This window comes from Histoplasma capsulatum, genomic scaffold (genome assembly GCF_000149585.1).
Source record: "Histoplasma capsulatum NAm1 scaffold_8 genomic scaffold, whole genome shotgun sequence".
Lineage (NCBI taxonomy): Eukaryota > Fungi > Ascomycota > Eurotiomycetes > Onygenales > Ajellomycetaceae > Histoplasma > Histoplasma mississippiense.
This window is the reverse complement of record NW_001813975.1, coordinates 883586-892918: the sequence shown is the minus strand read 5'-3', so window position 1 is coordinate 892918 and position 9333 is coordinate 883586. Positions and strand designations below refer to the sequence as shown.

Genomic DNA, 9333 nt, shown 5'->3' with positions numbered 1-9333 from the left:
TCCCAAAATATAATTAAGGCTAAAGGTCCCCAATCCTACTTGCCAGCTACGAAACGCCAAAGACACAGAAAGAACCGAAGAAAAAGCAATCAAAAACACATAGAAACAGACAAGCCCACCACAAGTTTGAATACATTTTCACATCACAATCGAATAAATTTTCCTGAGATCAAATAGGGTTTTCAGTAACGTAGTGCAGCCATACCACGTATAGAGATGGACGACTTAGAGTTACAGCAAGCATAAAAAGGGCCGTCGTAGTTAGGGCAAGGTAGAAAATATAAAAGATAGAAAACACGTGGAAGAAGGGAGAAATGGGACATGGACACTTCAAATGAACCTGGTCAATATACAAAGACTATCTGTGGACCAAAGCAAAATAGAGCATTAATCGTGACGTGAAAAAAAAGGGCAAAAGAACAAGGTCATCTGGATTTTCCTTAATACAACCTAGAATAGAAACAGTAGGAAGCCAACCGAGTGGAAATGGCGAATTGAAAGAGACAAAAGAAGACTTGAAGGGAGAACAATTTTGGCTGGAACAGAGACGAGAAGTAGAAGACTCCAGTAGAATGAAATTTGCTATCCGAGGCAAAGACAAAAGAAACCACCTGCTGAGAAAAACCCGAGTGAAAGAGAAAGGAGAGGTCACTCTGAGTTTCATTCCTGGCGCGTCCGTTTTACGCCATGCGGGTTCCAAGCACCGTCATTGCCCCCATGAGGCTGCCCAAAGAATGCAGGATTGAAGTGAGCATTTTGGTTTTGGAAACCGCCTTGCACTCTGTCAGTATCTAATCATTTACGCACGATATGGAAACAAGTTGTCCTCAAAATATGATGCCATACCTTGCATTCCCATGTTTCCTGCCATACCACCCATCATTCCGCCCATCTGATTGGGCATTCCTCCCATCTGCATGCCGCCCATGCCAATTGCACCCATTCCACCCACGTTAGGAACACCGCCAACGGGCATCATGGGATTCGTAGCGGGGCCACCCATACCCCCGCGACCCCCTCGCATACCACCAGGCCCACCGCGCATATTGCCCATCATTCCGCCGCGGTTATTAAATCCGCCGTAAGATTGCATACCTCCAACTGGCGCGCTTTGGAAGCCGCCGCCCATAGCAACGCCTTGAAAGTTACCAGCTCCCATTGGCTGCGAGAAGTTACGATTGGCGTTAAAACCTCCAGACATACCGCTGCGATTGTAACCGCCGCCACGACTACCCCGATAACCACTGCTACTATTCATGACAAAATTGGAGCTTTGGGTTGGAGAACTGAAATTACCGGACGATCCTGAACGTGCTTGTCGATCATCTTTACCGCGCATGGGATTATCCTTTGGTAGTGTACGGAACGGATTAGTGTTAGGATGTGTATATGTGACAGTGTATTTTCTTGAACTTTGTTGAGTGTTGAAAGATTCGATTTTGTGTTTAGTAGCAGTTGCAGCTTGGGATGACCTGAATTCAACAAAAGCTTGTCTAGATGTGGGGATAAATAGTTAGCTATCAAAGCCATCTAAGACTCAAAATTTGATGGTGATTTTGAGCATACCCTTTACTTTTACCATTCACTTTGTGCTCGCTGAACGTGACGTCTTTAAGCTCATCCTCAACCCCTGCTTGGTTGACCCAGCCTCTAATATCATCGTCTGTTGTCCACCAGTAAAGATCCGAAACGAATAGTGCAGTTGTCGCAGAGGGATCCGCAGCTTGATTGTCGTGACTCTCTTTTCGCTTCACTCCTTGCTGCGGTGGCGCTTGAGGCTGAGCCTGAGGTTGAGGCGGATTTGACGGCTGGGGTGTTGCTGCAGTTGACTCCCCAGTTTTAAATATCTTGTGATTTCCATTCTCGGCATGGCCATTACCATTACTGTATCTCTCGCTCGCCCCTTCATTATTTACCTCACCATTTTGTGGTTGCTCAGACGCATCCAGAACGATATCTGTTTCTTCGCCTTTGAAATCACCTTCCTGTTCATTTCCGTTGTAACCCCCACCATCCCCGTAGATGTCAATGTCAAAATTATCATCCTCAGTATTAGCCATGTCGTGAATCTCCTGGATGGGGAACCTGAATAGTGACGTAAATGATTGATCTTGATTTTCGTTATGCACAAGCTTCTGGCTCGATGAGCTTTAAGGAGAGTACATGTCTGCCGGTCGGACAATTCGTATTAGTAACAGAGAAACATGAATAGGGAAAAAAATCCATCAGATGTAGATTGCGTAGTGTGATGTGATATCTTAGCAATCGAGACGTATCGCTGAAAATCGCTTCTAGGTCTAGAAAGCGACATAAGGCGAAAGAGAAGAAAGAGAAAGCCGCAAAGCCAGGATATTCAAAAAGAGAGGACGGACAGACAGACAGACACACGTACAGAGGGAGAGAGAGTAGCAGGAAGAAGATACGTACAAATCCCGACCGTACAGAGCTGTCGAAAAGAGAACACAGTTTTTATTCGCCAAAGCGGGATTGGATTTGGTCCCTCACGAATGAGATAAGTTACCTGACTGCCTTCGATGGCAAGTGCAGGTGATATGGAAGTCTTTTGAGATATGTTTTGAAGGCAAAAGATGTCTGGTACAGGACAATGTCTCGGGGATCCCTCGCCCTGAAAAGAAGCAGTTAACCTGGCTGGGCCCAAAGTAATCTAGCTAGACAACAGTTGACACCGCCAATCGATTTCTCTCTCTCTCTTTTTTTTTTTTTTTTTTTTTTTTTTTTTTTTTTTTTTTGCAAAGTACAGGAAATAGGGTAAAGGGAGTAAAGGCAGCTAGGACGAGTCAGTCAAGTGGTAAAAGGCCAAAGGTGGGAGACATTGGATTCGAAGCCCAAAATGCGCAACCAAGTGAAGCTCCAGCCGTGCCGCCAAGGACAGATAGCCCTGGGATGTAAATGTAAGTCTATCAATTTGGAAATGGGAGACAATAATAGTGAGATATAAAACAATATGACGATGTGACCGGATTTGGATAGGGACAAGGCGCGTGTGTTTGGAAGAGACGTTGAAGATGCTGAAGTTGCCGTTCCAAGTTGGGGAGCTCTAGTTGTGCTGAGTAAGCCATAGGTCACGCCAAGGATCTATCGGAATAACTAGTCGCCGATGCTAGGTCCGATTCGGACATTTGGAAGGCCACCTCAGCCAGATTGTGACCAGGAAAGTTGGGAGAACCGTTGAAGCGTCGCACCTCGCGAAACAACCTTTTATCCCGATTCCTACCAGCAGTAAAAGTCGATATATCTACTTTCCTACCCCCAACCGCCATTTCCCCTTTCCTCCCGCACCTTTTTCTCCCACAATGTCAGACACCTTCCAGGAACTCGCCGATATCCCTAAGGATTTCGTCAAAGATGGCATGCTCTTCATGAACCGATGTACAAAGCGTGTGTACTGCCGCTCCAATCCCTCCTTTTTTCTTTCTACTTTGTTCTTGTTCACAGTTCACAATATAAATGCATTCGCGTCATATTTTAATTTAGCCGTGGCCATGTTTCCGCTGGCTACGGTCGAATTGGAAAACACCGCAAGCATCCAATTACTGACACGCACAATCAATCAGCCGACAAGCGTGAATTCCTCAAGATCAGCCAGGCAGTTGGCTTCGGTTTCTTGATCATGGGAGCTATAGGTTACTTCATCAAACTGAGTGAGTTGCCTGCTTCTTTGCTATTACCATCCGATTCGTCTAGGCATGATCCTGATCACACTGTAGTACACATACCGGTCAACAATATTCTCGTCGGAGGTGCATGATGTGAGCAATTTAAGCGAACGAAATCTAAGAGGGCCCCAGATAATCAAATATTCTGGGATTGATGCAAGTGGGGGGAAATGAGACAAAGATATAAATCCATTGCGTGCGAATATCCGATCAACTCCGTTTCTATCCCGGTGAATTCTATTTGTTCTGGAGAGCCGTGTCGTCAAACTTCTCATTCATTTTCTCCTTTAACGGCTGGTTGATAGGAGGTGTCATTAATGGGGCGAGACCGGACAGAGCATTTTTTTGTGAGCGAAAAGGGACCATTTTTGTTTTTATATTTAAGCAAAACACAATGGGAGGCAATAGGTGGAGGATGCTGGGTTTTAATAGATCCCTCCTTGCGTTCCCTAGTTTTCTTGTTGATATTTCTTCGCACTCTGTTTTTCTTTTTCTTTTGTCGAGTCCCCATTACGTTTTGCATATGTACAGTACAATATTCAGTTGTTATTTACGTTGGGCTTCGTTTCCTACGTTGTTGTTTTGTCCGTTTGTTAATTCGTTGCAAATAATTCCTTTTTCCTATTTTTTTACATGATTGGGGGGTTAATTAAGCCCATATATCGTTGAGTTCAGCAGATGGTATTAACGTATTGGGAATAGTTTGCTTCACTCGAATGGCATATATCGTATACATGGAATAGGAGGTGGCAATGTGCTATTCGTCGTTCAAGAAAATATCGCATGTCAAAACATAAGGCGATCAATACATAGCCACGGCCGAACAAAGGAGGAGATATCTTGGAAATACGCCACCCATATTCAATGAAAATGGAGGATAGAAAAGTGAAATCGTAATAGGCATCATGTCGATAAAAGCATACCTACCATGCCAAACCGATCGTCTGGTGGGGGGTATGCAAAATCTATATCGAGAAGGTTGGCAGAAGCACATGTTCGTCACGACATAAATATTTGCGAAAGCATAAACCTAATACAGGAACATAGATTATAAAAAGATAAATGAGGCATTGACCGACGAAGCTATCCGGCCCTACGTAAAAGGCCTTCGCAGCTCGTGTCATTCGATGGGCGCCATCGGATAAGCCAGCCACGCTGGAATCGGCGAGCATGCCTACCACGGGTTCATGTCGAAAGGATCGTCATCATCTAGTGCGATAAATGATGCGATTCCTATATGGCCTGTGAGCCGTCGGCCCTCTTCCGCAGAGCGGTTGCTGCTAGGCTGCAAAGGTGCCAGCTTGCTGTTGTAGCTTTGTCCGATTGGGCATTCGCCTTCGTCGACGTCAGCACCGTCATTCCAGACATGCACACTGCAGGTGCCGGTGGACATGCCCCAGCCGTTCCACGAGGTTGCTGAATTAATTGATAACATACATGATTAGCTAGGCTCTTCTCCTGCAGATGGAGCACTCGCAACCTCCAAAGGACTCCAGACCTGCTAATAATCTTCGAGTTTTGAATATGAACGGGGGGGAAAAAAAAAAAGTAACCTACCTGCTATAATGGGGGCATTTGGATGCCAACTTGCGTCTCTTACGCATGTTCCCCATTCGACCTCGCTCCTCCCCATCCGATACGCAGGATGGTACATGTCAGAATCGTGCTGCTGAGAATGGAACGAAGCCTCCCCAACATCGATAATACGAGCAACTGTGGCGTCGAGATTGTAAATAAAAACTCGGCCGTCTGAACTTCCTGAATACACATATCTGGAGTTGGCACTTATATCGGGAGAGAAATGACAGCGTATAAGTGTTTTCAATATACGATGTCCACGGAAGGTGACAACAGAACAATCGTATGGATGGGGAGTGTAATCTGCATCCGAGATAGACATATATCTGTAATCAAAGCCCGTGGAATAGCTGCTCAAGTCGATTGTATCTAGTTTCGCACTCGTCATCATCTTGCGTATGTCCCAGAGCTTCATGCTTTGATCCTTTCCGTTGCTTAATACATAACGTCCGTCTCCCTTACTGTCGACATATGCTACATATTTATTTCACACACGTAAGTCTGGGTGGCCATGGTACTTTTTATAGTGTAGGGTGGGATGATCTTTTCCACTCACTGATCCCTTCACTATGGCCTAGGAAACAACCCGCAGCACGGCCATCCCCCATTGATCTCCGGTCCCAAATCTTTATTGTCGTATCATCAGACCCTGAGTAAAGAATATGTGGTGAAGACTTATCTCCAAAACAAACGGCGTTGACATCATCATCGTGGTTTTCCAGTTTTAATATTGGCGTCCGGCTTTCGATGTCATAAACAACCACGCTTTGATTGGAAGTACCAGCAATCAACTCGCGACCGTCACCACTAAAACGAATACTCCATATCTACAAAAAAAAAAGAAAGTCAGTTTATTTACACAATTACATACATAAATTAGGGAATATATACCCCAAATCCTGATCCACTAGTGGGCGAGCCGGACCGCTGGGCAAAATCTAGCAGAGTAGGTTCCGAATCCGAAGACGGGTCTGTTCCTGCCAGGCACACAATACTTCGAATCGAGCTATATGCCAAATATCTGTTGTCCGGGCTCAAGCTTGCGTCTGTGAGAGTCCATTGCCCAAATGGGTATTCAACTGTCTTATACCACTTCCACTCGAGCGGATTTGATGTATCATACATTCGCACTTTAAAATCCTGGGCGCAGGAAAAAAAGAAATTTCCGTCGTCGGAGAAAGATCCAGAGTAACACCTCGAATTATAGTGAATGATTTTATCGGCCTTCGAACTGGGAACAAGATTCTGTTCATTAATTAGTCAGCGTTGGAAACAAGGACAAGCTAAGATCTGAAAAGTGAGCTGTTGGGGATACATACCTGGGATATAGCAGGCGGAAGAAGCTGTGGGCCATAAGCTAACTCCCTCCACATCAACCTTGTAGACAGTTTTTCCTTCCTTCGTTTTACCTTATCCACATAGTGCAAATTACTTCCATAATCCCCGGAATACATTAGCTCCCGCCCGGCATCGCTTGGTATTTTGGGTAGCAGGTGTTCACCAGTACGTGATCCGCTCATACGATATGTAGGCCTTCTGTATGCGTCATTGCCGTTTTCATCTAAGTAAAATCGTAACCCTGATATTCTCTGCATGGGTAAAATGCGACGTAGACCCTCTGATCCAAGAAAGCGAAACAATTCGGCCGCGGACACTGGAAATCATTATCAGAAAACCGGCAGCCTTTGCTTCGGACGAAAAGGGAGCTCGTTACATGGGGAATTGTTGTGCTCTGCGTCATGCGCCCCTTGCCCGCCGGATCCGCCAGCTTGGGCATCTATTTCCTGGTCAGGTCATCACCACAGAAGAATGAGCATCTGGCTAGACGGCATCTCAGAAAGACTTACCCAGAGTGGCAGGTTCTTCATAATCCTCCCAGTCATCTTCATCATCCCCTTCAATATCAAAGAAGTCTTCCGGAGGTGCAAAATCCCTATCATCGTCATCACCGACGGCATCAATAAACCATTCGGGAGCATCCTGCAAAGTCTGTCGTGAGCCAGGTTGGCTGCCGGAACCTGGTTGCGAGGATGGATTTGACGAACTCATGGCGGGGGAAAAAGCTTAACTGAGCTTAAACTGATATATTTCGAGAGCCCTTCTTCGAGAATAAAAGGATAGAGGAACTTTTTTGACTCCGGGTGCCGCGGGGAGCTGGGGATAAGGTTTTAGTCAGCATGATGGACAACTAGTTTAACTGTTCAACTAAAAGGGCAGCTAGACAGGAGTTGACCAAGTTGTCTCACCGTGATAACTTTATATCCGAGCAGCATGAAATTGAATGACCTCAAGATCCAACCAGAGAAAACGTACGCTGTAATGTAAATTCTACACTGCACTGCTTTCCCAGGCCGCAGGCTTAGTACGGTGTACATTATCGATCTAAAAAAAACATCAGAGGAGTGTCGGGTAGGTGCAGTTTGCCGAGGAAGGTATGCCAGGGAACTTAGCCACACGCTGAATCAGCGGAAGCTCCTTGTGGTTGACTCGATCGACGTGTTGCGCACTTGATCCACGTATGGTTACTCGCCTACATAGTATAACCTGGACAAATCCCTTTAGTGAATACCAATCCAATATTCCACTTACGATCCAAGAACTCGCTCTGTCCAAGATACCCAACAAAGACCACCCTGGTATCGTTCCTGGGAGATCTTTTGGTCTTCAAACCGAAGCCATACGAAGATGCAAGCTATACCAGATGCGCGCCAGCAAACCTTTGAGGAGATATATGGGCCTCCAGAAAACTTCCTCGAAATTGAGGTACATATCTCCAAGACACCCCTCCCGTGGCTTTCACACCTGCGTTGCAACTGGTTTTGTTACCCTTCATTTCCACGGACACACTACCCGCACCTTGTGTCCTGCGTGGCTGCCGATTTTATTCACCTACCCAAACACTTATCTCTATGAAGCTCCAGACTGACCTCCGCTGTTCTTAATTATAACAGGTAAGAAATCCTCAAACTCACGGTACATCGCGCAACATGTATACCTCCTACGAAATCGTGTGCCGCACCAACATCCCCGCTTTCAAACTTAAACACTCCGTCGTGCGCCGCCGCTATTCAGATTTCGAATACTTTCGCGATATACTGGAGCGCGAGAGCGCGCGCGTAACAATTCCACCTCTTCCCGGGAAAGTATTCACCAACCGATTCAGCGATGATGTAATTGAGCATCGACGCGAGGGTTTACAGCGGTTTTTGCAAATAGTCGTAGGGCATCCCTTACTGCAAACAGGGAGTAAGGTGCTTGCCAGTTTCGTGCAAGGTAGGGAAATAAATCGTTCTACTTATTTCCTGGATCCCGCTAACCGAATTTCACGCGTCCTAGATCCTAACTGGGACCGGAATGCCTGGTAGGAACCAAACCGGATCTATATCGTACAACTATTGCCTGATTTGAAGAGAGCTATAATACATTCCCCCCGATCAGTACAAAAGTCACGAGTCATGACGAATTCGAAAATTGCAGAATATTTTCTTTTCTCTTACATCTTCATTCCGTTATCGCCGCACTGATATCTCTGGGCAGAATGTCTCGAAGAGTACCATGCGGAGAATAATTGGCCGAGCATGCCAATAGCGAGCGTAACTACTTGATTGATTCGAGTGTCGTTCATCCCTTTCAACACGGAAGTGCCATGCGAGGGCAAAATACTGGCTACATTTTGTTTCTTTGGTCCTTTCGCCTTTTCTATCCGTATTCATCTGCCCTCATCCCTTGTTACCATTTCGTGCACATCCTTTGTCTTAATTTACTGCCCTTGTACATTTTCTCTCCCACCTCCCGTTTTTCCTCCCCGGTGCATATTAATCCTTTCAAGCTAATTTATCAATTTTTTATTTTTAACAAGCTGTGATCCTTTCTTTCTCTAATTGGGATCGGAATCGAATTTCACATTACTTTGCAATTACATCTCCTATATCTCGGGTGGCGTACCAGACGTATTGCATGTAGTATTTATAGTATGCGGAAAAAAGCTGTTCTTCAATGTTCGGAGTTCCTACATTTGCGCTATGACACGCGACTACACAGTGTGGTGGTTTAATCTTTCTTTCTATTATTAAAAAAA

General features: G+C 45.5%; 4 protein-coding genes across 4 annotated transcripts; 2 read left to right on the top strand and 2 right to left on the bottom strand.

The window, feature by feature from the left end:
- Nucleotides 1-660: 660 nt before the first annotated feature.
- Nucleotides 661-2060, bottom strand: HCAG_07243 (predicted protein; the record flags this gene model as incomplete). The annotated part of the gene is made up of 3 exons (XM_001537771.1): nt 661-773; nt 847-1493; nt 1567-2060. 3 exons carry the CDS (start codon nt 2058-2060, stop codon nt 661-663), a joined length of 1254 nt encoding a protein of 417 aa, XP_001537821.1.
- Nucleotides 2061-3314: 1254 nt separating this feature from the next.
- On the top strand, nt 3315-3769 carry HCAG_07242 (predicted protein; the record flags this gene model as incomplete). The annotated part of the gene is made up of 3 exons (XM_001537770.1): nt 3315-3399; nt 3576-3662; nt 3729-3769. The coding sequence occupies 3 exons, from the start codon at nt 3315-3317 to the stop codon at nt 3767-3769; spliced, it is 213 nt and encodes a 70-aa protein (XP_001537820.1).
- Nucleotides 3770-4851: 1082 nt separating this feature from the next.
- HCAG_07241 (conserved hypothetical protein) lies at nt 4852-7528 on the bottom strand (the record flags this gene model as incomplete). Its single annotated transcript, XM_001537769.1, has 7 exons — nt 4852-5093; nt 5235-5729; nt 5812-6082; nt 6147-6500; nt 6575-6909; nt 7103-7235; nt 7502-7528. 7 exons carry the CDS (start codon nt 7526-7528, stop codon nt 4852-4854), a joined length of 1857 nt encoding a protein of 618 aa, XP_001537819.1.
- A 412-nt stretch (nt 7529-7940) lies between these two features.
- Nucleotides 7941-8620, top strand: HCAG_07240 (sorting nexin-3; the record flags this gene model as incomplete). Its single annotated transcript, XM_001537768.1, has 3 exons — nt 7941-8018; nt 8207-8528; nt 8592-8620. 3 exons carry the CDS (start codon nt 7941-7943, stop codon nt 8618-8620), a joined length of 429 nt encoding a protein of 142 aa, XP_001537818.1.
- Nucleotides 8621-9333: the final 713 nt, after the last annotated feature.